General features: G+C 43.2%; 1 protein-coding gene across 4 annotated transcripts; it reads left to right on the forward strand.

Moving 5' to 3' along the window:
* Positions 1-94: 94 nt before the first annotated feature.
* On the forward strand, positions 95-25,003 carry Cops7b (COP9 signalosome subunit 7B). 4 transcript variants are annotated; one of them, XM_051154247.1, is made up of 7 exons: positions 95-339; positions 7,728-7,905; positions 10,931-11,006; positions 16,054-16,142; positions 18,807-19,009; positions 21,179-21,284; positions 24,678-25,003. In XM_051154247.1, exons 2-7 carry the CDS (start codon positions 7,744-7,746, stop codon positions 24,834-24,836), a joined length of 795 nt encoding a protein of 264 aa, XP_051010204.1. In that variant the 5' UTR covers positions 95-339; positions 7,728-7,743; the 3' UTR covers positions 24,837-25,003. The 4 variants fall into 4 exon arrangements, with proteins under 4 accessions (XP_051010204.1, XP_051010206.1, XP_051010205.1 ...); XM_051154248.1 differs by lacking the exons at positions 95-339; positions 24,678-25,003 and adding exons at positions 5,532-5,902; positions 21,827-22,332; XM_051154246.1 differs by lacking the exon at positions 95-339 and adding an exon at positions 5,539-5,902.
* Positions 25,004-26,884: the final 1,881 nt, after the last annotated feature.

Raw genomic sequence — 26,884 nt, forward strand, 5'->3', positions numbered from 1 at the left:
GAGCCTGTTCTTGTCGCCAGCCACACTAGTGGTCAGGACTATAGCAGGCTGCACTGTGGAAGGTGGCAGAAACTACATTTCCCAGCATCCCAGTGAGCATGGGCGATCCCAGTGCACCACTAAAGGCCAGGGACTACAAATCCCAGCACACTCTGCGCCCCGTCTTTTTAACTTAGGTTCCAGTGTGCCGCGCAGTGTGCGCATATTTGGAATCCTTCTGTGGGGTTGGTTTCTGAATCCTGTTAATTGAAACCCGGCGGGCCGGTCCTCTTTGACCCTGGAGACGTGTCAGCCCAGTTAACTTCTGTTTACACGGAACTCAGAAGTCTGCAAACCATGGTAAGACTGCAAACAACTAACAAAACCACGGATTAAGCCATGGAAGATAATAGAACAAAATGACTTCCTCAAATAGTGCTAGTTTATTAGTCAGGGGTGCATTTTTACGTGTTTTGAAGGATTTATGTTGTGTTTCTGCTTCAGATTGGGAGAGGTAAGGATTGTATACTCAATGCCAGTACAGGAAGACTTAAAAGAATTTGCCAATCCAAAAAAATTTTTTTTTATCTTTTATTTTTAAGTATGAGGAAATTGAGGCCCAGTGAGGCAGAGACTGGCTGGCCACACATCCCAGCAAGTTGAGACAGAATCTGACTTTAAGTCTACTGACCTGCAATGTGTTCTCTTTGCACTGCACTAAGGAGGTGATATTTTTAGAAGCATGACTATGTGATTTTTTTCCTTAATGAACAGTTTTCCCAACTAGTGTTGAAACACCCAGAGACTAGGTGTTTATTTGGTGGATTTTCTGAAAGGAGCTAGTGTGATAGTTCTTTATTCTCAGTCTAGATAGGTCTTACTTTTTGTTTTTGTTTTGTTTTGTTTTTCAAGACAGGGTTTTTCTGCATAGCACTGGCTGTCCTGGAACTCTCTTTCTAGACTAGGCTGGCCTTGAGCTCACAGAGATCCACCTGCCTCTGCCTCCAGATTGCTGGGATTAAAGGTGTGTGCCGCCACTGTTTTTGCTTGCTGCTTTTTGGGTTTGTTTTGTTTTGTTTGTTTTTCTTTGGTACTTTGAGCAGAGTCTCCCTGTGCAGCATTGGCTGTCCTGGAATGCTCTTTGTAGACCAGGGTGGCCTGGAACTCACAGAGATCCACCTGCCTCTGTCTCCCAAGTGCTGGGATTAAAGGTGTGAGACACCATCTCCAGCTTTTGACTTGCTTTTTTGTCATTCAAGTAGACATTTAATAAGGGGTTTTTTTTTTTTCAGGAAGTAGGTAAAGTTGGTTTAATCCTCTGTTTCCTTGGAGAAACATGTTCTTCCCTAGGCCTCTCCTGTACCCACTATACCCATTTGAACATCTACCTTTTTTCCCCCCCTTATCCCAAGTAATTCAGCAAACTTTTTGGATTCTTCTTCGTTCTTTGTGTTTGGTTTTTGGTCAGGTACCGAGTTAAGTGTAAGATAAGTCACTGTTGGTTTGGAAGGTACATAACTGTTTAGGGAGATAAGGAGAATTCAAGATGGGGTTGATAAATGACACAGAAGACATCAGAGTGCCACAGAAGGCTGCTTTTTGGCCTTTTGGTTAAGAGCAAGTGGCCAGATGTGGTGGCGCATGTGTTTAATGCCAGCACTCTGGGGGGGAGGAGCAGAGGCAGGTGGATCTATGTGAGTTCAAGGCTAGCCTGGTCTACAAAGCAAGTCCAGGACAGCCAGAGCTGTTACACAGATAAAAACCTGTCTTGAAAAAACAAAAAACAAAACAAAACAAAACAAACCCAAAAAACCAAAACAAACCAAAGACAAACAAAACAAAACCCCTCAACAAACAAACAAACAAACAAACAAGTGGAGAGTGCCTTAGACGTTCTGATGAAGTGTAATAGCTGGCAAGACTTTACGGTAGAAGTGGCATTTTAATTTAAAGCAGTGTTTTGTTTTGTTTTTGTTTTTTGAGACAGGACTCACGTTGTAGACCAGGCTGGCCTCAAACTCACAGAGATCTGCCTGCCTCTGCCTCCCAGAGTGCTGGGATTATAGGCGTGTGCCACCAAGCTGGGCGAAAGCAGCGGTTTTCAACCTGTGTGGCACAACCCCTTTGGCAAACCTCTATCTCCAAAAACGCTTACATTACCATTCATAACATAGAAAAGTCACAGTTATGAAGTATCAGTGCAAATTATTTTATGGTTCGGGTCACCACAGCATGAAGAACTGTATTAAAGGCTCAGAAGGTGGAGAACCACTGACTTACAGGATGAGAATTTTCCCTCCGTGTTAAAAAAAATTTTTTTTTTAATCCTGAGTTACCTTTGTTAATAAGATATATCATACATTCAGCAAGAGAAGATAATATACATCCATCAATACCACCCAAATCAAGATGCAGAACCTTTCCAGAACTCATTATGCCCTTTCCTAATCAGTACCGAATCCACTTTCCTGCTTTTATGACTATTAGATATCTTGTCTGTATTTGAATTTATATGTAGGTTTTACTTAAATGTGATTATACAGTATGCACAGTCTCTGTCTAGTTCTCCTGTTAGTGTTTTTGTGCTTGTACCATTTTTCATTTGGCAAGTTGTATGTATAAACGACAGTTTCCTTCTTCTAAGTCTCTCCTTGGTGGGCATTTGAGTTTTATCATTAACAGAGAGCCGTTCTGAAGTGAGCACTCTTGTATGTTTCCTTTTGTTGGCACACTGCATAGATTGCAGGGAAGAAGGGTTAGCCTGGTCAAATACACGGATGGGTAGTGATAGTAGATGTTGCTAGTTTTTGAAAGGCATTGTAGAACTGGGGCTTTTGCCCGCTATGTAGAAAAGTTCTACTTGCTGCTCATTCTTGTCAACACTGGGTATTTGTCATAAGTCTTTTTAATTTTAGTCATTCTGGCTAAATGTGGTATTTCCTTAAAGTATTCAGTTCTGGTTTTTTGTTTTTTTGTTTTTTTTTTCAGCTCTGGTTTTCTTAACTGCCTATTTAATGGTCTTTCTGTCAAGTGCCTGTTTAAGGCTTTTGTCCACTATTTGAAATTAGGTGTTCGTCTTCCTATTGATCTTTATGTAGTCTTACGATTTCTTTTTCTGATATACACCTTGCAAATATTGTTTTCCAAGGAGTTGCATGTCTTCATTTTCTTACTAGTGTCTTTTAAAATAGAAATTATCTCTTTTTTGTTGTTGTATCAGTATTGGGAATTGAACCCAAGAACTTGCCTATGCCAGGCAAGAGCTTTGCCACTCATCTACATCTCTTCCCCAGTAAAGATTTAAAAATTTGTTTTAGGTTGATTGATTTTATTTTATGTATATGAGTGTTTTGCTTGCACGTGTGTACGTGCACCATATGTATGCTTGGTTTTCTTGGAGGTCAGAGAGGGTGTCAGATCCCTTGGAACTGGAGTCGTGGATGGTTGTAAACTGCCGTGTGTGTGCTGGGAACTGAACCTGGGTCTTCCATAAGAGAAAGAAGTGCTCTTAACTGCTATACCACCTTTCCAGTCCCTTTTTTTTTTTTTTTAAAGAAAGAAAATGTTATTAAGCACATTATAAGGGAACAGCAGGCTGGGCAGTAACTACAGCACTACCTATAGCCAGAAATAAAAACAATAATGATGACAACGACGACAATAATAGTAGTGGTAGTAATAGTTATTGTTGTTGTTGTCTTTTGGCTCTTCATGACAGGGTTTCTTTGTGTGCTGCGATTAAAGGCATGCAGCACTACTGTCTGTCTAGATATGATTAATTTTAATGTAATATAATGGTTTGAAAATTTTAAAATACTGCTTTTTCCATTGAATTTAAGAAACCACTGAGTGTATGGTTAATAGAGGTTTTATTTTTTGTTTTTTGTTTTGCTTTTTTTTTTTTTTTTTCTCAGGAAAATATGGGAGGATATTGTTCTTAAAAAAAAAAAAAAAAAAAAGAAGAAGAAGAGCTAGCATAGCTGGTCTCTGTACTGCATGGCTTTAGTCCCAGCACTTGGGTGGCAGAGGCAGGCAGATCTTTGTGAGTTTGAGGCCAGCCTGGTCTACAAAGTGGGTCCCAGGACAGCCAGGGCTATTCATAGAGAACCCTGTCTCAAAAACAAACAAACAAAACAAAACAAAACAAAAGAGTGAATTGGTTGGTGCTAGCCTCCTTCATTCCAAGTGAAAAGGACTTTTTTCATGTCTTTAGAATCTGAAAGTCTGTGGTATATACGCTGAAGAAATCTGTTTAACTATTTAATTTCATGGCAGCTCTTGGCTATCTTCTCAGGATACCAAATTCAATTCCATGAGAGAAATTATGCTTACAGAACCCTTGTTGGCTCAACTCAACTGCTTAAAATGTATTTATTTTTAATTTTTATGTTTAAAAATAATTTATTTAATTTTATTCTATGTGCATTAGTATGAGGGTGTCAAAGCCATGGAACTGGAATTATAGACAGTTATGAGCTGCCATGTGAGTGCTGGGAACTGAACCCAGGTCCTTTGGAAGAGCAATCAGTGCTCTTAACAATTGAACCATCTCTTCAGCCCTAACATTTATTTTATTTTATTTATTTTTTATTTATTTTTGTTTTTTTTTTTTGAGACAAGGTTTCTCTATGTTATCTTCGCTGTCCTCAACTCACTGTGTAGACCAAGCTGGCCTCGAACTCACAGCGATCCACCTGCCTCTGCCTCCTGAGTGCTGGGATTGAAGGCCACCATACCAGGCTAAAATTTATTTTTTAATTAAAAAATTTTAAGTGTTTTATGGGTGTTTTGCTTGCATGCATGTTTGTGTACCACATGGGTACAGTGTCTGAAAGTAAAAAAGAGGAATTAGAACTCCTGGAACTCTTCTAGAATTTCCTGGAACTAGAGTTGCAGACAGTTGAAAGCCGCCATGTGGGTGCTGGGAATTGAACTTGGGTCCTCTGGAAGAGCAGCCAGTGCTCTTAACCTCTGAGCCACCTCTCTAGGCCCATCAACTGCTTAAAAATATAAAGATTTATTTATTTTTAATGTGTATGTGTGTGCTTGAGCATATATATGTGCATCATGTGAGTGCAGTGTATGAGGCCGGAAGAGGGTCTTAGATTTCTCTGGAACTGGACTTCCAGGTGGGTGTGAGCTGTTACTGCTTAGAAAAGTGCTTAGAACCCAATCTAAGTCTTCTGCAGCAGCAAAGGCTCTCAACTGCTCAGCCATCTCTCCAGTCTCCATCTGCTTATTTGTAAATATTTTCAGAATAGAGGTTAAGAATATAGTCTTTGGCTTCAGACAGCCTGGTTTCCAACATTGCCACTTACTGACTTGATTTGTCAGCTTTAGTTAGCTTGCCCGGAAAATGGAAATCTTTTATACAGATCATTTTTTAAAAAATCATAGTTTTATGAGATGCTGACAAGATAAATATGGAAAACGCCTGTCACATAAAAAATAGTTCAATAAGTAGTGTTGTCTTTGGGCGTAATGTTTTTCAGAACCCCAGGTTAGCTGCAGTTATCTCAGGGTGCACTTGCAGAGAAAGGTCAGCCAAACGGTGTGTGCCTTTGGCACAGGATAGTGATGACGATGGCTACTATATGGCCTTAGAATCACCTAGGCCATATTCCTTTTCTTGGGCTCCATGTTTTACTTGCCTTTTCTCCCAGCTCAGGGACTGCAGCCCAGAGGGGACCCTCTTCTCCCGCCTGACTCTTAAGATGGGAAGGTGTGAAAGCAGAACGGGAACTTTGTGTAGGCGGAACTCTAGTGCAATGGTGGGAAGCTTCCTGGGGAAGAGCACCGGTGACGGGTCGGCGGAGACAGAAAAGTGCCGGACGCCGGGCTGATCATGGAGGCTTGACAACCTGCAGGCAGGCTCTGGGAGGCCGAGACATTGGCGAAGGGGACAGAGACTTGGCGCGGACAGGTAGGGGACGGCAAGAGGGCAGGCTGCGCTGGTATTGCCTGGACCTCCCGCTTCGCTCCGGCAGGCTTTCCCAAGAAAGCCGGTGACCACGCTGCCCCGCCCCCGTTGCAGGACGCCGGGAGGCTTCTCTAGCTGCTGGCTAGGAGCAAGACCACCAATCCTGACGTCCACTCTAGCTTGCAGCTGTCATCTTCCACATGGTGTCCGCCCTTGATGTGCCCCTTTCTGTAGAAGCTGTCTCCTTTCACCCTTTTTGGACCTTCAGAATAGCGTCCTCCTGAGATAGGAATTTATTTCCACCATGTCCCTATCCGCCTACACGAGAAGCCTCCCACTTCAGAAGAAAACGTTAATCACCATCTTATTCCATCCACTCTCTATCCCCACAGGCTTTGCTTTTGAAATTGAGATCTTTTGGAGGCACCCGAGTTCCTGCCCGTCCTCATCCCTTTCTCCTTAGTATCTTGACTGAGAGTCCCACCTATCTTTTTAGTTGTGTCTGCTGGGGGAGGAGGCAGGCTTTGTTCCTCTCTTTCTAACTTAGTATTCTTCTTTCCTGTCTTCTTCTATTTCTTTCCTTCTCTTACTCCATTTCTCAGCTTTATTTTTCCCTCCTCAGAACTCTTTGTTTTCTAGCACTTCTCTGTTTCAGTTTCTGACAGGGCTTTCTTAGGTAACTTTAAGAGAGGCAACATACTTACTTTTCCTAATATCCTGAAAGGGTGCTGTAAAACTCCACAGGAAAACATAGTTTTTTGTTTTGTTTTTTGTTTATTCATAAACATACACCCCTTTTCTTTCATTTTGTCACACTCTACAGTGTGTATCATTTCTGGAAGACAAGTCTTATGTGAGATTTCTTTAGAGTCCATTCATACTCAGCATATACTTATTTCATACAATTGAGGAACTCTTCTGCACCTAATATCTTGAAGATGACAGTACAATATCTGCATTGGGGGTTGGAGAGATGGCTCGGCAGGTAAGCCCATTGGCTGCTCTTCCAAAGGACCTGAGTTTGATTCCCAACATCCACACGATGGCTCCAACCATCTGTGACTTCAGTCTCTGGGGATCTGATGCCCTATCTGTCTTCCGTGAACACCAGGCACTCACGTGGTGCACATTCATACATGCAGACAAAATGGTCTTGTAGATAAATCAATTAAAAAACGATAGCTACACAGTTTTCTTATATCTTGTTATTAAGATTTTGGAGTTATGTTTGTTAAAAAGTCTGTATCATCAGGAGGCCAAATAGAAGTATTTCCTGACTTAAACAGAATGTATTGTCTAGATTTGAATGGCTACTGCCTAAGTTTGTATTATTTTTTACCATTTTCCTATGCTTAAATGACTTTTTATTTCATTGCTGGGCAATCTAGTGCCTTGTATGGTATGCTCAGCATCACTTTCAGTTGCAGTTTTTGATTAAATGAAGTGTGGCTCTTGTCTTCACTTTGTTTTTGATATGTGCCTGGCTGTAGGTGGGATTCTAATGACACAAAAACTGCATGGGCAGTATTCTCTCTTTATCTCTTGACCCACACCTGTAAATGAGGTGTGCCCTGGTCAGCTTTATAGCCTTAGAAGGTGATGCTTCAGAAGGGACAGATAGGGTTGTGTGCTTCAGAATTGAGGACAGAATATCTTCAACTCCAGGCTGAATTCTGTCCATCTCACAAAGTGGCTATTGTATCTCAATTCAGGAGCTATTTTTCTGAAGATTTTGAGATTAAAGTGCTCTTGTGTCTGATTCAGCTTAAATTCACACTTTTGAAAGGAGAAGATAGTAGAGTGACTGACCCATTTTCCTTTTGGACAGATCTCAAGACCAGAGAATGGCAGGTGAACAGAAACCCTCAAGTAACCTCTTGGAGCAGTTTATTTTATTAGCCAAAGGTACCAGTGGCTCAGCCCTCACTGCTCTCATAAGCCAGGTGCTGGAGGCTCCTGGAGTGTATGTGTTTGGAGAACTGCTGGAGTTGGCCAATGTTCAGGAGGTAAGAATAGTTTTCAGACAGTTTCTGTCTTCTCTATGCTATGTTTTCTGATTGTCCAGTGAGTTTCAACACTGAAGCCCTGTGGACTTGTTTGATTCTCTATTAAAGGAAAGATGGAAATTGGTGGGCCAGGGGAGGAGATCAAGGATAATGTCTTAGAGTTCTTTTATTCAGTGTTCCTCTGCTCTTGGATAAATTAGATTGAGTTGTTAGCTGTCTGAAAGATGGTAAGAAATGAGTGATCTTGACTTAAAGTAATGTTATGTTTGACTGTTGTAGTTAGGTTTTGGTCATTGTACATTAAAAATGAGATTTGTTGAGGAATCATTGGGTGGAACAAAGAGATGCAAAGCAATTTATGCTTCTCAGCCTGTACCTCTCACTTTAGACACAACTTTTCTTTGTTGTTTTGAGAAAATTGCAGACATATTTATGCATTGGAGGGAGTTCTCAGGAGATTTCAGTGTGTTGGTGGGGCAGGCTCTCCTCCCTTTGCCATCACCAGCTTCTGCCTATATAGGATGCCACTGGCTGTATGCGTGACTACTGCCTGCTGATCTAGGTCAAGGTAATTCCTGTTAATCATTTGTTGAATGCTGCTGAGGGTGGCCCTGATGTTCTTGGTGGTGGTAGTCTGTATATAGGAAGTGGTTGTCATTTGTTAGGTAGTCAGCCTCCATGGACACTATGACACCATTGGCATCCATTGTCAGCTTTATCTCAGAGCCAACTGTAACCTGAGGTGTGGGTCCAGGTTATTAGGTTCAGCACTATATGTCTGCTTATTGCTCTTGGTTGGGAAATAGAGTTTCTGTGATCACTTCACACACGGATCTTCTTTCTATGGTGGCCAGAGATAGAAGTGGAGCCACATAAAAAGTTTGGTGTGTGTGTGGGGCAGGTGGGGACAAGCTCCTGTCGGTGTTGTAGCCTTAAACTTAATATGTAGCTAAAGATGATGTTGAACTTTTAATCCTCCTGTCTCTGCCTTTTGAATTCTGGAATTATAGGCATGTACCACCACATCTGGTTTTATTTGATGCTGGTGACTGAATCTAGGGCTTCATGCATGCATGGTAGGAAAGCACTGTAGCTGGGAGCCATATTCCCAGCCAGCCTGACTTTTATTTTGTTAATTGTAAGTTTTTATTTAGTGCCACTCTTGCTTGTTATATCAAGGTCTGCGAGGGTAAGGTCTGCTGTGCTTACCATGGCTTCCTTGAGCCGAATACATAGCCTGACATACAGCAGACTTCTAGTAAAAATTCAATCAATAATTCTTTGAGGAAGATTTGGGAATTAGGCTTTTTTTTTTTTTTTGAGCTTGAGTCTCATGTTTCCTAGACCGGCCTTGATGCTGTTCCTACTGCTTCCACCTACCGTGTGCTGGGATTACAGGCGTGTACCACAAATGAACATGCCACGTAGTTGTTTTTTGTGACTGTTGAAAATTGGGTAAGAGGAAATGGATGAAAGCAAGCTGGTAAGACCTTACTGACTTAGGCAGTCAGAGAAGTTTTGAGGTGCCTCTGTTAGAGAAGATAGTCTATTCCAGATAGCTTTGTCTGTGTGAAGAGCAGCAGCTAGATTCAGTGGTCTTTGCTGAGTCTCTTCCACTCTGCCCTTGAGCCTTGAGAAGTTCATGGTAACTTCAGAGGATATGTAAGGATGCTAGTCTCACATCAGTGCTTACTGGTGCTTAGCAAATCACTTAGCCTATACTTTATGCTTTTCCTGTTTTGAGTCAGGAATAAGCTAGTTTTTCAGTGTTCTAAAGTTATGGATGCAGTTATTGGAATTTTTTTGAAAGAGAAGATCAATTGAACTGTTTTGCCATATGGAGTTTGCTAAGTTGGAAGAAGTGCTGTGTATGGTGCTGAGGCTTGGACCCACAGTATTGTGCATGCTAAGCAGCTGCCATGCCACTGAGTGCTGTCCTTTATCTTCAGGAGGAGTGGGGGTTCCAGGCCGTGCAAAGTGACTCCTTGCATTTTTTTTTTCCCCCTGGGGACACCTTTTTGCCACCAGCATCAAAGTACTTTAATGAACAGTTTTATTTGGCTCAGGCTGACAGCTCTGTTACAGTATAGCTTTTCTGTCACACCTTACACTATTAATATTTCCAGGGCTCACAGGCCATATATAGTGCTGAAACTTGGAACTAGCCATGCCGTTTGTTCAAATTTGATTGGTAGTAGGTGTCAGCGTACTAAGTTGGGGGCTGGAAGGATGGCTCAGTGGGTAAAGGTGCCACATAAGCCTGATGACCAGGGTTGGATCTTCAAGAACCTTCATAAAGCTGGGAGGAGAAAACAGACTCCACAAAGTTGTCTGTGACTGTATACATGTGCATTGCATACGTGACCACACATGCACATCCTACATACATCATGTACAACAACAATAAAACAAACAAAAATCATACAGAGTTGGTATATAGACAGGCTCACTTCACTCTTGCTTCTTCATTTGAGATAGGGTCTCCTTTTCAAGTAATCCAGGCTAGTTTTGGACTCGGTATGTAGCTGAGGATGGCGTTGAGCTCCTGATCCCTGTGCTCACCTCCTGAGGAATTACAGGCACACCCAGTTTATGCAGTGCTGGGATTGACCCTGGCTCTCTGTCCAGGCTAGGCAATTCTCCCAGCCGTCAGTATTTGTTTTCAGGCAGGGGAGATCCTGAAACAACGGGAACTGCTTCTGCTACATAAAGCTTTGTGATGGAGTGAACTTAAAGCAAAGAGGCAGTTAGTGAGGGAAGGAAGAGGGTACTTGAACCTCTTAAATGTTATGCAAAATGTCTTACTGAGGAAGGAAGAAGATGCACTTTTAGACTAAAATAATTTTGTTTAGGTTTTCTCCAGGAATCACAATTGGAAAGGACCTTAGGGACTATTAAATCTAACAGTACAGAAAAAATGGCCATGACGTCTTTGGCATTTGGTCACATGTTCTCTATTAGACTATTGTAGTGGTTGGTGGAAATTTGTTGTGTGGTGAACTTTTCTTTTTCTTTTTTTTTTCAGCTTGCAGAAGGAGCTAATGCTGCCTATTTGCAGTTGCTGAACCTGTTTGCCTATGGTACATACCCAGATTACTTAGGTGAGTTGGTTAAGATCCTTTAGAAGACTTGCCTCTTGGAGCTGTCTGTAGGGTGGCTGAGGTGTGGTTATAATGTGTAGGTGTGGGCAGGGTAGGCAGGTCTAATTATTGACTTGACTGTACCTCCATCTTCTGTGCCTTGAAGGTAGCTTCATCAAAGGATTTCCCTGATAGCCATTTAATATCCTAGATGTAAAATGGGAATTGTGTGTGTGAGCAGCTATGAACAGAGCCCTTGTTTAGTTCCCATATCAGTGCCTTGAGAACTAGTGTTTGTAGGGCACCCAGCTAACAAAATAATTCCGTGCTTTTGTTTTTTTTGAAATAGGGTCTTACTGTGTCATCCTGGCCAGCATGGAACTCACTATACAGAACAGGCTGGCCTTGAACTCACAGAGATATGCCTGCCTCTGCCTCCTTAAGTGCTGGAACTAAAGGCGTGCATCACTGTATCTGACAGTTCAGTGTTTGTTTTTTTTTGTTGTTTTGTTTTTTGAGACAAGGTTTCTCTATGTACCCTTGGCTGTCCTGGACTTGATGTGTAGACCAGGCTGGCCTTGAACTCACAGAGATCCGCCTGCCTCTGCCTCCTGAGTGCTGGGATTAAAGGCGTGCACCACCACACCCGGCTGGTAGTTCAGTGTTTTAAAGATGGTCAGGATTTCTTTTTGAAGGGTGCTGCTCAGGTGGTGCCACAGGTAAAGGCACCTGATAATGAAGTCTTACTCACAACCTGAGTTCAATCTCTAGGACCCACATGGTGGAAAGAGAGAATTGACTCCCACAGGTTGTTCTCTGACCTCTACGATGCACATTGTGTTAGCGTGCACGCACACACGTGCACACAGGTTTTTAAAAACATTTTTTAAAGGTTTATTTATTATGTATACAGTGCACATTGGATCACATTATAGATGGTTGTAAGCCACCATGTGGTTGCTGGGAATTGAACTCAGGGCCCCTGGAAGAGCACACAGTCCTCTTATCTGTTGAGCCATCTTTCCAGCCGCGCCCCCAGGTTTTTGTTTTTTGTTTTTAATTGCTTTGTTTTGTTGAGATTGGGTTATGTATAGCATAAGCTGATCTTGAACTCAAAACTTTCCTGCTTCGTTCTCTTGAGTGCTGATATTATAAGAATGGCCCACCATGCCCAGCTTGAATGTTACTAAAATAAGATTACCATATTGAAGAAAATTTGGAAAAGAATAAAACATGATAGACCATGAGGTTACTGTTAGCATTATGGTTCTCTGTGTTTTTTCCCTTCTGCTTGAGTTTTTTGTTATATAGATATAATTAGATGTGATATATAGATGTGTATATGTAGATGTTTTATAGATAAAATTAGATTGTATCTGCATCCATACCTTGCCTTTCCCAGGCCACAAATATTTCCAATACATATTTTCTAAATTTAATTTTTTATTGTAAGTCAGAGTCTTGTGTTGCTCAGGCTGACTTCAAACTCGAAATCCTCCTGCCTCCACCTTCCAGTTTTTCATCTTACAGATATGTGGTACCATGTGTGTACTCATTTTTACTATTTCATAATAAACCACTATACCACTGAGCTACATTCCTAGCCCATGTGAATGTTTTTATTTTCTCTTATTTTCTTGTTAAAAATTTTCATACAATGTATTTTAACATATTCTTTTTCTCCTTTAGCTTTCCCAGATCCTCCCCTCCTTCCTACCTACTCAACTCCATGTTCTTTCTTTCTCTCAAAAAGAAAACAATGAAAATAAAAAACAAAGTAAAAACAACAAACAAGACAAAAAAAACAAAAACAAAACCCCTCAAGCTGGGTGTGGTGGTGCACACCTGTAATCCCAGCACTCGGGAGACAGAGGCAGGTGAGTCCCTTCGAGCTTGAGGCCTGCCTGGTCTACAAAGTGAGTCCAGGACAGCCAAGACTACAGAGAAACCCTGTGTCGGAAACAACAAAACAAAACGAAAGACTGGCAAAAACCATGGACTCCATTTTGTGTTGCTGCACTATTCCTAGGCATGGAACCTGCCCTGGTTTGCTTGATAGACTATACTCAGTGACACCCCATTGAAGAACACTCATTCTCCCTCTCCCAGCAGGCACCAGTTACAAATAGCTTCTCTGCCGGGACCTTGTGTCTGTTTCCCCTCTCAGTGTTGGGATTTTCTCTGGTTTGAGCCTGCACAGGTTTCAAGTGTGCTATCACAGTCTCTGTGAGTTCATTTGCTCATCATCCTGTTATGTCTGGATGACACTGTTTCCATGGAGCTGTCTACTACTTCTGGCTCTCAAATATCTTTCCACCTCCTCTTCTGTATAGATCCCTGAGGCCTGAGGGGATGAGTTTGATGAAGGCATCCCTGTTAGTGCTGAGTGCTCCAAAGTCTCTCACCCTTGGCACATTGTACAGTTGTGGGTCTCTCTGTTTATTACCATTACCTGTAAGAAGAAGCTTCTTTTTAAATTACAATCTTAAATCAGGAGTGGGCTGGCAAGGTGGCTCAGTAGGTGGTTCTATTGCTGTGCGAGCCTAACAGACTATTCACTCCATGGAACCCAGAGTGGAAGGAAAAACCAATCCTGGAAAGTTGTTCTCTGACTCCACATGCACATTACAGCATGAGTGTACTCACACTCACACACACACACTAGCACAAACACAGTGAATAAAAGACTCAGAAACAGTAAATAATCAAGAGTAAGGTACTTATATACCCACATGTCACTTTATTTCTATCTCTCTTTTTTTTTTTTTTTTTAAGATTTCTTTATTTATTATGTATACAATATCCTGCCTGCCAGCCAGAAGAGGACACCAGATCTCATTATAGATGGTTGTGAGCCACCATGTGGTTGCTGGGAATTGAACTGATGACCTTTGGAAGAGCAGTCGGTGCTTTTAACCTCTGAGCCATCTCTCCAGCCCCTTCTAACTCATTTTTTTTTCCTTCGGGCTTTTCTAATTCTTTTCTCTCTCCTCTCATCTCCTTTCTTTCAATAGTGTAAGTGTGGCCAGGTACTCAGGACTCCCCTCCTGCTTCCTTGGCATCTATTCCTGTCTCTCTCGCCACTTCTACTTATTCTATGGTGCTGTCAGGGTGAACAGTTTGCCACTTCCGGGTACGCGACCTTTCTCTGACCGGCTCTTTGTTCTGCCGAGTGCACTTTGTCATTGCCTAAGGAGGCAGCACTGTGAGGGACTCTGGAAGCAGACTGCATGCATTGGATTCCAGCTCCATTTCTACTAGTTGTGTGTCTCTTAGCAATTTAAATGATCACAGGTGTGCCTCAGTTTCCCTATCTGTAAAATAAGAGTAATTATACTGTTTCTCTCTAGGCTAAATCTTTTTAGGATTTAGAATTTTGGGGGACTTAAAAAGGTAACATGGGGCTAAAGAGAGAGCAGTTAAGAGCACATGCTGCTTTTTCAAAGGACTGGAGTTCAGTTCTCAGCACCCACATCAGGCAACTCCAGCTCCAGGGATCCGATGCTTCTGGTCTCCAAGGTACCTGTACACATGTGCAGATACCCACACACAGATATTCCCACAGAATTAAAAAGAATAAAGATATTTTTAAAGAAAGGTAGTATGTGCTTTTTTATGTAGCAGTTTCATGGGATGCAGGCAATAGCTGAAGTTAAACATATTCATAATTTTTTTCACAAAACAGATGAATAGACACAAGTAGGATAAGCAACTGGCCCAGTTCAAGGTAGGAATTGTCACTTGATGCATTTCAACATTGTTTAAGAGAAAAAAGTCAGCTGGGCGGTGGTGACACAGGCCTTTAATCTCAGCACTGGGGAGGCAGAAGCAGGTGAGCCGCATAGGCTCCTGGCTTGCAGTATGGTATTACGGTGACTGGCTAGCTTTGTGCGGAGATAGGGAAACTTACTTTTTTTGTTTTGAGACAGAGTCTTGTTCTCTAGCTCAGGCTTGCCAGGAACTATGTATCCCAGGTTTGCTTTAAATTCACATTTACCAGATTCTGCCTCCCAAGTACTATCTTGGTGGCTCTCTGAACTCAAAGCCAGCCTGATGTATAGAGTCAATTCCAGGACAGCCAGGGCTACACAGAGGAACCCTGTCAGTATCTTGGAATCCAGAATTACGGCTAAAGGGTTGAGGACATTTGACATGTGTCTCATGGAGTCACTGTAGGAGGAGCTGCATGTGCAGATGTGTGGGTGGATCTGGCTCTGCTCTCTGTGTTATGTGTGGCTGCTACTGTGATCATTGCAAACTTTTCTTCCATGAATCCTTTTTGGTTTTTGTATCTCCCAATTGAGATTGTATTTGTTTACTCTCTTTCTCTGTCCCCTTTTTTCTTCTCTTTCTTTAGCCTTTCTTCCTTGCCTTCTACTTTTCTCTTCTGGTAGTTTTACATTTGCCTTTGTAGCGATGGCAACATCTCATTGTAAGACTGCAGCTGGGCATGTTGTCGCACATGTGCAGTCCCAGCACTTGAGAGGCAGAGGCAAAAGCAGGTGGATGAGGAGTTCAAGGTCATCCTCAACTACATAATGAGTATCAGGTCAGCCTGTGTTACATAAGACGTTATCTCAACCCCCTTTGTGTCAAAAAAGCAACAACAAAACAACAAACTTGAGGACAGATTCAGGGTTATTGAGTTGTCACTCCACACGCGATGCTCATGGAGCCGTGTGGTGCTGCCCCTGTCAAAGCCCAGAGTCTCCTTCATCCTTTACTCCCTCCCTGTAAGACGTGTTTGTTCCACACAGCATGCTCAGTGAAGGCTGGTTGAACTTAACTGAGCTTCACAGCGGCACCAACAGTATCCATTAAGGTAGCTGGCCAGGCTGTTCCCTTTGTCCGTGCCTGGCTTTCATACTGAAGTCTGTGTGGAGATTGGGTCTTTGCCCTCTGGAAGCACATGATCTTCCAGAGAAGGAAGTGGTTGCTGAGTGAGTAAGTGCACAGTCTTGATCGTGATCTAGTAGCAGACATGGTGGGGGAGTTGATGAGTTTATCATGAAAATAAATCCTAATTTTATTTTGTGTCTTGATTTCTGTGGTGGGTGGGGCTGAGCAGCCAACAAGGAGAGCCTGCCAGAACTGAGTGCAGCTCAACAGAACAAGCTGAAACATCTTACCATCGTGAGTTTAGCATCAAGAATGAAGGTACTGTCCCAAACCATTCTTGTCTTCATTTGAACCCTCATTGGCATCAGTGAAAGAACTTGCGGCTAGTCATATCCTAAATGCATGAGATATACTTGGCAGATAAAAAGATGACAGTCAAAACGTGCGGACAGTCAGTCACTCCCCGCTCTGTTTTGGAAAAGCAAGCCCAGCAGTGGTTGATTCAACAGGTCTCTGTTCTGGCCTGCTGTGGGGCTTCATGCAGGGAAGCCCTTTGCCGTAGTGAGGAGCCTGCTATTTAAAGGCTCTTGGGAGATAGGAATCTTTTTTTTTTTTTTTTTGACTGTTTTTATTAAGGTGATACAGACTCTCACTGTGTGGTCCAGGCTATTCTCAAAGTCACTAGGTAGCAGGGGTTGACCTCACAATCTTGGCGGTCCTCCCACATGCTGGGTTACAGGTGTGTCATACCACACCTGGCCTTGGTAAGGCTCTTGTAACAAATTAACAGTTTCCAAAATTTCCTAGCACATATTTAAATGCACTCATGCTGGAGGGAACACTTCCTATGGGGGCTGAGTGGATTTGTACTTATTTGGTGATACTGTGGATTGAACTCAAGGCTTGTGCATGTTAGGTTAATATTCTTTATCACCAAGCCACAGTCAGAGAGGTAGATTCCTTTTTTTCTTTTTCTTTCTTTTTTTTAATGGTCAAGCAAGTGGCCCTGAATAGCTCGAGCCACCTTTATTTATACAATCATAAGCCTGCTCCCTTGAGCAATGACATCATTGGTTATTTTATTTAAAGAACTCATAACATCAGCACTAAACAAGGCCCATCATTGTTATTGCCCCCCAATAGTTTCCCTTCCTCCTTCCCTCACCCACCCTCCCCCAACCTTATTTTGTGAGAGGTAGATCTCTAATAATTCTGTTTTTCTTTGGGATTTTCAAGGTCAATTTTTCTGTCAGCTGCTAATTTTGATTTTACTTAATTTTTCTTTCTTTCTTTCTTTTTTTTTTTTTTTTTGGTTAGAACAACTCAGCAAAATAAAATTCCGGTTTATTGTTGGACATTGTTTCACACATACATCAAACAGGCCAAAAAAAAAAATTAAATAAATAAATAAACAGTAACTTCATAGACAAAAAATAAGGGAAAAGAAATCTTTCATCTTTGGCCTTTTTAACCATCCCACACAAACCAACTACTTATAGTGCAGCTAGATTTTACTTAATTTTTCATATGCTGACATTAGTCCCTGTCCTGTAAGATTCCACTACACCATACCTGCAGGTTCTCTGCCTCAACTGATTTAGAAGAAGCCTTACAGCCAGTAGCTTACAACTTTTAACAAAGAGGGGACAGACTCCTATTAATTTATAGTTGTTTGGCTCACCTCTTCCTTACCTGTGTCTGTTTTTGTGAGAGTATGCCAGAGAGTTTGCATCTTTCTGTGATTAAGAATTGCATATTTGTTCCTTGATTGTCCTTTCAATTGTTAAAATTTATGTGGTCTAATCTAATTTATCTTTTATCTGGTCTAATCACAAATTTCTGGTTGTTAACCTAGTATCTCAGGTGGGAGGCGCCTTTCTTCCTCCTTCCCTCCCCCACCCTTGTCCTGGAGATTAAACTCGGGGACCAAGCTCAGGGCTTGTCTGATGCTCCACCACTGTGCTGCACCATAACCTAGTCAGCCCTGGTTTCTTGGGGGAACAGAGAACACAAGGACCTTTTTCTTCTCTTAGTCATGGACTCCTCAAGCCTGGTAAAGAGTAGAAAGACTTTTCTTTTTATGCAGCCTGTCATTTATACCCTCCCACCATCCCTAGAGAGCATGGGTGCTCTCTGGGTGTGTGTGCTGTGTTTCTCTTCTGCGATCACCCTCCTCCTGTCTGTTTCTACTTTTTTTTTTTATAGAGTTATTTATTGCGTATGAGTGCTTTATCTGCAGAAGAGGTCATCAGATCTCATTACAGATAGTTGTGAGCCACCATGTGGTTGCTGGGAATTGAACTCAGGACCCCTGGAAGAGCAGGCGGTGCTCTTAATCACTGAGTCATCTCTCCAGCCCCTGTTTCTACTTATTTAATCACTTTATTTCTAAACTAGTTCTGATATCTCAGGATTTGTAGAATACAGGTTATTAGATACTAGTTTTTTAGTCATTGGTACAGGGCTGTTGTTGGAGATTTGGTATTGGTATGTTGATTGTAAGAGTTTGAGAAACAAGAGTAAATTTCAGGATAACCTGTGTTTGGTTTTTGTTGTCATGTGTATATATTTTGTTTTGCTATGCCTTTACTGGGTAACCATCAGTGCCTGGGATCTGTTTGAGGCTTGCAGCCATTCAGCATATGCAAACACTGCAAGCCTCCAGAAGGTGGCAGTGTAGCACACTCTGAGTATTTCTCTTTCCTGTGGAAGGAGTGCTTAGCATCTGTTAAGACTATGGATGTAGAAGCTGAGAGCTGGGTGAAGTCCAGGACATAGAAAACTAAAAAGGTGCCTTCTTGGGTGCTGCAGGATCTTGTTTGGGTGTCACAGGTTCCACAGCTTATCCGTCTCCTATTGTCTTAGCTATTGATGATTACCACTGGTGTGCATTGCCTAAGCACAGAGAGACAGGTAGTACTTGAATTTTCCCCCCAATGTTTGCTGAGTGGTTTTTAGAACTGTCGTGTGACCTATCCACAGTGTATCCCCTATTCTGTGCTGCTGAAGGACCTGGAGATGAGGAACCTCCGGGAACTAGAAGACCTTATCATTGAGGCTGTCTACACTGACATCATCCAGGGCAAGCTGGACCAGCGAAACCAGCTGCTGGAAGTGGACTTCTGCATTGGCCGAGACATCCAGAAGAAAGATATCAATAATATCGTCAAGACCTTGCATGAATGGTGAGGCTGGGAGATGGAGGGAGGTTCTAGTGTGTCCTTTGTGCCTCTCTTTGCAGAACTGTGACCTTCAGAAGTGAGCTTGGGGCAGCCAGGAAGCAGGGGCTTAGGACACTGAGACAGGGGCTGCGTTTGTGATTATAGCTGTGCGCGTTAATAATCATTCCAGGCCTCCTGGTACCTGGCTTGTAAAATTGACTTTAGGTGCAGCTGGGCAGTTTTAACAGTGGGTTATAAACTATTCATGTGGAGATGCAGGTAGAGTCTCTGTGTTCTAGATGTGTGGCACAAAATCTGCGCCTTCCAACCCTAAACTCATTTTGGCCAAGGTCAGGAAGTTAGTTCTTGTATAACAGTGAATGGGCTTTTGTGATTTGGAACATCAATGCATACAGTATTTGACAGTTGAGTATATGAAGAATTTGGTGACAAGGTGTGGTGGTCCATGCCTATAATCCTAGCATTCAGGATGCTGAGCTGGAAGGTTTATGAGTTGGAAGCCAGTTGGAGAACCTATCTTTTATCTCTCCCACCCCTCTTGCCATGAGTAAATGAATTTAGTAAAAAGAACTGGGGCTTTTGGCTATATTTTTATTTTAGTGGAATTTGATGTTTGCCAAAGTGATTACAAGTTTTACAAGGATTTGTTACAAGCTTTTTTTTTTTTAGTTTTTAAAAGATTTATTTGTTTATTGAATATACAGTGTTTTGCCTGCAAGTATACCTGCACATCAGAAGAGAGCATTATAGGTGCTGTGAGCCACCATGCGGTTGCTGGGAATTGAACTCAGGACCTTTGGAAGAGCAGGCAGTGCTCTTAACCTATGACTCCAGCCCTGTTATGAGCTATTTAAATGATTTGGCGCTTATGAAACCAGAGCATCTTAGAGATATGTAGGAATTTTTAAGGGAGAGAGCATTATTGAAAGTGGGGAGTGTGTTCCCACATAGGCTCCTGGCATGCTGGATGCTATTAGACAGGGTGGGCAGTTTTGTGCTGAGAGGGGGAAACTTGCTCTATTTTTTGTTTTGTCCTTTAGGTTTTTTTTTTTTTTTTTTTTTTTTTTAGAGGGCCTTGTTCTCTAGCTCAGGCTTACATGGCACTAACTATATATCTCAGGTTTGCCTTAATCTCAAGATTTGTCCGACTCTGCCTCCCAAGTACCACCACACCCAGATTTTAAAAAAACCAAACTTATTTATTTTTATTTTATAAGCACCTTGTCTGCATGTATAGAAGTACACTGTGTGTTTCCTTGATGCCCACAGAGGTCAGAAGAGGGCATCCGATTCTCTGGAACTGGAGTTATGGATGGTTGTGAGCTAGTGCCTGGGTGTTGGGACCTGAACTTGGGTCCTATGTAAGAGCAGCAAGATGGCTCCAAACCACTGAGGCTTCTCGTCAGCCACTGGAAGAGACTGTCTGGTCTCGTTTTTAGATGTTAGAGGTGAATTGGAAACAGAATTATTGTCCAGAGAGACGGTACAAATATGGCAGAATATTGACCATATTGAATAGTAGTGGATGGCTTATGAATAGTCATTATACTACCTTTCAGAAATATTTTTATTGAGAGCAGATCTGTTTGTAGACCTGGCTGGTATTGGCAGGCTAACCTTGAACTCAGCTCTGACTACTTCTGCCTCTGCTTCCTGAGTGCTGGAACTAAAGGCCTGTGCCACCAAGCCCATCCTGTTTTCAAATTTTAAAATAAAAAGTAAAAAAAAAAAAAAAAAAAAAGCCAAATAAAAGTAAGAAGTGGTTGGTAACTAGGAAATAACTTTAAATTTTGAGGAAAAAGTCAATCTCTAAAATAGTGTGCTTTTGGAAAATTTATTTTTTCTGTTGAAAGGGATCAGTCACTTGTAGCGGTCACTTACTTAAAGAGTTTGTCCCTCCTTTAGTCTTAGTCTGTAAAACTGTTTCGTATGGGCTACAAAGACTTGAAATTAGAGCTGTATTTTAAGAAACTACCCACAAGCCACTGTATCCTTGGCCTGTGTTGCCTATTTAGGTGACCTTTTTGGAAGGAAGAAGGGGCTAGTGCAACCACCTGCAGAGGGGACACTAAAGGAAGTCCCATAGAGGATTTGGGGGGGGGGGAGACTTCCGCGTCTGCAGGCGCCTTCCTGGGCTTCACTGCAGCTCAGGCCTGGGTTTTTCCATTGCAGGTGTGATGGCTGTGAGGCAGTCCTGTTGGGCATTGAACAGCAAGTTCTGAGAGCCAACCAGTACAAAGAGAACCACCACCGGACTCAGCAGCAGGTGGAGGCAGAGGTAAAGAGAAAGGGGACAATGGCTTCTGTCCTTAGGATTTGCCTAGATATTAGTTTGCAGTGTTTATTTTTGTCATGTTCTTTGGTGTGAATACAGATGATTGCCCTGGTGTTTAGTACGGGCATGCAGGGAGTTAGCGGAGCATGAGCAGGCTTTCATTATGGACTGCACAATTCTCAGTGAGGTATATTTTGGAGGTATATTTTGAGGAAAAGGAATGTTGGGGTGTGTTTTAAAAATGGATAGAAGAGAACTGGAGAGATGGCTCAGCAGTTACGTGGACTTAATGCTCTTGCGGAGGACCAAGGCTTGGCTCTCAGCACTCAGTGGCAGCTCACAGCCACCTGAAACCCCAGTTCCAGGGGATCCAGAGCCTTCTTCTGGTCTTCATAGGCTTTTATACACATGTACACAGATGTACACTCAGGCGACAACACACACACATAAAATAAATATTAAAAAGTATTGAAATTTGAAAGAAATGTGAGGAAAAGGGCAGGGCACCTCTGTCATGCCAGTTAAAATAATTGATGACCTACTAGCCTTCTAGAAGACTTACAACAGACTGATGGAGAGAGAGCTGAACGCAGGGCCCAGTCCATTGTCTGGTACCGAGAGCACATGCTCGCCATCTCCTGGCTGAGCCACACTCAGGGGCTTACTGTACACTCACCTGAACTCAGCATGTATCTACAGAGAACAAAGGTAATTCTGCCATACCCTCCTTGTGTTGTTGCTTCTGTTACGTTTGGCCTAAATTCATAACCATTTTCTCAACTGAGTAGGTGAGATGTATTTTTTCATTTGTCTTTAAATAATGTTGTTCTCAGAGGGGAGAAACTTGATGTTTTCCTTCCAAATCTTAGAACAACAGCTTTCTGGTGAGTTGTGCCTTCCAGAGCCTCCCTCAGAGTTCAGTCAGCCCTGTGACAAACTGCCTGAGAATTCTCTCATTAGCCTTTTATAGACATAGCATTATTTAAGTATAGTTCAGTGTACCTGGGGGAGACATACACAGCAGTAGCATTCCAAGGCTTTGCGGTGTCTCTGAGCAAGCCTGGAAGGATGGTTTACAGCATTGACAAAGGCCCTTTTCATTACATTTGCTTTTGGAATCGTTTTTTTTAATTTATATTTGAATGTGCCATGTCTGGTGTTTTGTGGAAATTTAATATATAGCTATTGTTACACATTCACAAAACAGGGTGTGTTCCACTCAATGTAGGTAATAGAACAGAGTAAGTGTTATTTTTTTATTGTGTAGAAAATCCCTCAGGAGTTAGGTTGTTGCAGTGTGCTAAAACCATGCCTCCTGGGTACTTTACAGAGAGCAATTCTCACCATCTCTCACGTCTCACTAGCATCTCCTATGGGCTTGATTTGTGTTTGCCTTTTTTGCTTTTGCCTGCTTTTTAAAATTCAGCCCAGGCTCAGGCTGGCTTCAAGCTTTCTATCCTCCCACCTCAGCCTCTGGACTTCTGGGGCTGTAGTTACCTGTCCCCACACCTGTCTGTCCCCACCCCTGCCCTGTATTCTCCCTTGTCCCCTTCTCAAAGGCAGCTTCCTACCCTGGGGAGCTCTTCTGTCTCTTGCTTGCCTTTAGGGTCTCTGATAGTGCCAGGTTACATTTTTGTTAACAGGTGCAGCCCACTGGAATATTCCCAAGGCCTATGCTTTGAAAAGCTCTACAAACCTAGGTTACCTGGGTAGAGGACGTGGGCCAGAGATAGCCTATAAGCCAGTCCCTTGAGGAAGGAAATCAGAAGGGCCCTGGTCAGATGTAGGTCAAAGAAGACACATTTGTGGGAGTACTTGTTATCAAGTGGCTGGGGTGGGGGTGGGGATCCCTTAAAGGGGGTAGATCCCTTAAAGGCTTTAAGGCTAAATAGGTTTAACTGGTAGACCTGCCAGGCTGGCCAGTCTTGAATCCTGGACATGGATGGCCACCCTTAGTTCTGTACTGCTTGGCAGAAGCACCAGCTGTGATTGTCTGTTTTCTGTCTGTTGTCTGTCTGTCTCTGTGTGTGTGTGTGTGTATATTTGTGGGTACAGGTGCATAGGTTTGTGGGTGCATGAGTTTACACAGGTAAATGAATGCCAGAGAACTCTCTCAGGTGTCACTCCTTGGCTACTCTCCTTCCTTTTTGAAACTGTGTCTCTCATTGTCCTGGAACTTTCCAAGTAGGCTATGCTGGCTGGTCAGTGAGGCCCAGGGACCTGCCTGTCTCTGCCACCAAACACTGGGATTATAATTGTGTTCTACTAGGCTTGGCATTTTGTATGTGGGTGCACATCAAATTCAGGTCCTTGTGCTTGCACGTTAAGTGCTTGGCTCACTACGCTATTGGCTTAGCCTACTAGTAGATTTTTTAAAAAATGCAGAGTTGTGGCTTTTATTAAGAGTTTGTTTGTTTATTTATTTATTTACTTATGAAACTTCATCTCACCATGTAGTCCTGCTAGACTGGAACTCAACTATGTAGACCAGACTGGGCCTTGAACTCACAGAGAGCTGCCTATCCTTATCTTTCAGTGTTAGGATAAGAGATATATGCCACCATGGCTGGCCAAAGACATTAAAAAACAGATTTTACTTTTATTTTATCTATGTGTATATTGTGTGTCTGAGTGAATGCCACTTGTATTTGGGTGCCTGGGGAGGCCAGGGAGGATGTCAGATCCCCTGCAACTATGGGAGGTTGTGAGTTGCCAAATGTGGGTGCTGGGAACTCAACCAGTTCCTCTGCCAGAGCATTAAGTCCTCTTAACTGCTGAGCTGTCTCTTTGGTCTCAGTCTGAACAAACTTTTGGACAACGGTAAAATCCAACCCCAAATTTGTCTATCACAAAACCCTGAAACATTGAAGTCTGAAACGCCTCAGGTCCGAGTCACTTCCCACACTGGATACTCAATCTACACAATGCCACTGAGTCAGCATAAGACACGCGTCTGGTCTGGGAAGCTCACTCAAAGAGCGTGTCCTTCCCAAATGCTCCCCGTGTGCAGAGGTAAGTAGAAGGCTGCTTATACTAGTACCAAAAGTGCTGCTTCCTAAACTGTAAACATGTGGGCTGCGGAGATGGCTAAGTGGGTGAGAGTGCTTGCTGCTCCTCCAGAGGACTCCAGCTCAGTTCACTCACCTGTAGCAGCTCACAACCATCTGTAAGTCCAGTCTCTTCTGGTCTCTGGGGCCATCTTCCACCTCTTGGTTCCATGTTTTTGCTAAACTCATTTCCGTTTCATCCATGAGCAGCTTGCTTGCCTTCCTCTGGGTTTCTGAATGTCATTTCAGATTTGGCCTGCTTCTCTGGGTGATCTTTATACTGAGAACAGGACTCAGTGAATTTTGGGTACAAACAGGTAGGTCACACAAGTTTTATTTCTCCCTCCAGGTTAGCAACATCAAGAAGACCCTCAAAGCAACAGCATCCTCCTCGGCTCAGGAAATGGAGCAACAGCTGGCTGAACGGGAGTGTCCCCCTCATTCTGAGCAGAGGCAACCCACTAAGAAGATGTCCAAAGTGAAAGGTCTGGTCTCCAGCCGCCACTAGGGCCGGCTGGGGCAGCTGGCACTCACCAGGCCTGGGTCAGGTCGGGAGGGGACACCCAGGGCCTATTTTCTCCTCTCTCTAACTGCAGTGAGTTCCAGATCTGCCCACCCCTCACCAGTACCTCCCCATCCACTGGTACCATTGCGGAAAATGATTGCTCCTCCCCCCCCCCCCCCCCCCCCCCCCCCCCGCCTCCTTTCCTACTTGTTCCCTTCAGACTCAGGGGCTCAACGGATGCCATCCTAACAGGGTCCGACACTGCCCGGCTTCCCTCCAGGGGTCCTTGTCTCTGCGTATGGGCTACCTCCTTCCCAGTTGTTGTTTTGCTCCTTGTCATTTTGTCAGGCTGGTCCTAAGCTGGAGGCAGTTTACTCAGCCCCGAGGGATGACTGTGGAGGTGGCTCCTCTCTGAGTGAAGAGGGGCCCTTGCATCTCCAGCCCCATGTACCACAGTACCCACAATGGTGCAAGTGTCTCTAGCCAGGTAGCCACATTGTTCCCTCTCCTGCCTTACCCCTGTTGGCAGTGCCAGTTCAGGCCATGGAGGGATGTGGTGCTGGGCTATGTTTACTAAACCCTTGGGTTTTCAGCCTCTTAAGCCCAGCCAGAATCTCTTGTCAAGTTGGGGCACTGGGCTGACTAACCTCTGGTGTCTGATGCAAGTGGAGGGCGCTTGGGTCTGTGGGTGGCAGAAGGTGTTTTTCCTAGCTTGGTGTCCTCTGCTGGCTACTCTTCCTGCTGTCTCTGACTGCTCAGCCTCGATTTGGCATGCGGGCCCGGCTGCTCACTGGGATTGTCTGCCAACATTTGCTCACCCAAGATTTTTCATGCCTCCTGGCTGCCCCTGGGGTAGGAATGGTGGTGCCCAAGCCCCTCAGACTGGTGAAGGACCATTGCTGCTTCTTTCTCCTTTTTTCCTGCCCCTCCTTGGCTGGTGACCCAGAGCCCTCTGATGACATCATACTCCTGGCCAGAGAAAAGGACTTGACTAGACTTTCTGAACTTGAACAGTTTCAGGTTATATTTTAATTTTTTTTTTTTGTACAGGTTGATTCTAATACATTTCAACATGCTTTTTTCTTCCTTTGTGTCAATATTTGTTATAGTGTAATCGCCGGGGATTTCTCACTTGGTTTGAGAGAGAATGAGAGAAAGAGAGAGAGAAAGAGAGAAAGAGAAAGAGAGAGAGAGAGAGAGAGAGAGAGAGAGAGAGAGAGAGAGAGAGAATGTGTGTGTGTGTCTATGTTCATTGTGTTTTCCTAAGAGGACTAATTTAAACTTCATTGAGTTTGAAGAAGCACATTTTAAGAACACCCCTACCCCCCAGCAAAATAAGAAAAGTGTAGATTTGACATATGCAACTGTGGACTATGGGGCTGTGCTGCTTGCTGGTGGGTTTGGAGGGCAGTCACTGGGGTGGCTCAGGGAAACGTGATGCTGTTTTAGTTGCATGGTTAGAAAGTGGGTTGATCCAGTGTTAAAGTATTTTTGTTTTCCTTTTATGCTGGTCCATGTGCCATAGACCACTGTGCCTAACCAGGAGTTAAGTTTGAGTTTCAAAGTGTGTTTGATGAATCCGCAGATCATATGCTGTGTGGAAGAAGGTTCTGTTACTAAATAAATGTGCCACTCCCTGCGCTCCATATCCTCACTGGATTCATTACTCAGGTCTTGGAGGCATTCTGGGGATGAAGCCCATGCCCGCATTGATTTCACCACGATCCTTTTGTTTTGATCTTTCTTTCTTTCCTTCCTTCCTTCCTTCTCTTTTGAGACAGAGGTTCTCTGTATAATACCCCTGGCTGTCCTGGACTCATTTTGTAGACCAGGCTGGCCTCAAACTCACGTAGATCCAGCTGCCTTTGCCTTTGGGATTAAAGGCGCTCACTATCACGCCTGGTAGGTATTGATATTTTTTCTTTCTTTTTTTTTAATTTAAGTATACAGTATTTTGCCTGCATGTATGCCTGCAGGCCAGAAGAGGGCACCAGATCTCACTATAAATGGTTTGTGGTTGCTGGGAATTGTACTCAGGACATTGGGAAGGT

This window comes from Acomys russatus, chromosome 12, assembly GCF_903995435.1.
Source record: "Acomys russatus chromosome 12, mAcoRus1.1, whole genome shotgun sequence".
Lineage (NCBI taxonomy): Eukaryota > Metazoa > Chordata > Mammalia > Rodentia > Muridae > Acomys > Acomys russatus.

Excerpts from the sequence above, each read along its gene's own strand:
- Cops7b (XM_051154247.1), top strand. The coding sequence starts at position 7,744 with ATGGCAGGTGAACAGAAACCCTCAAGTAACCTCTTGGAGCAGTTTATT. Across the intron at positions 16,143-18,806 it reads GTTTAGCATCAAGAATGAAG|TGTATCCCCTATTCTGTGCT; the intron begins GTACTGTCCCAA and ends ACCTATCCACAG. Across the intron at positions 21,285-24,677 it reads AGCAGCAGGTGGAGGCAGAG|GTTAGCAACATCAAGAAGAC; the intron begins GTAAAGAGAAAG and ends TTCTCCCTCCAG.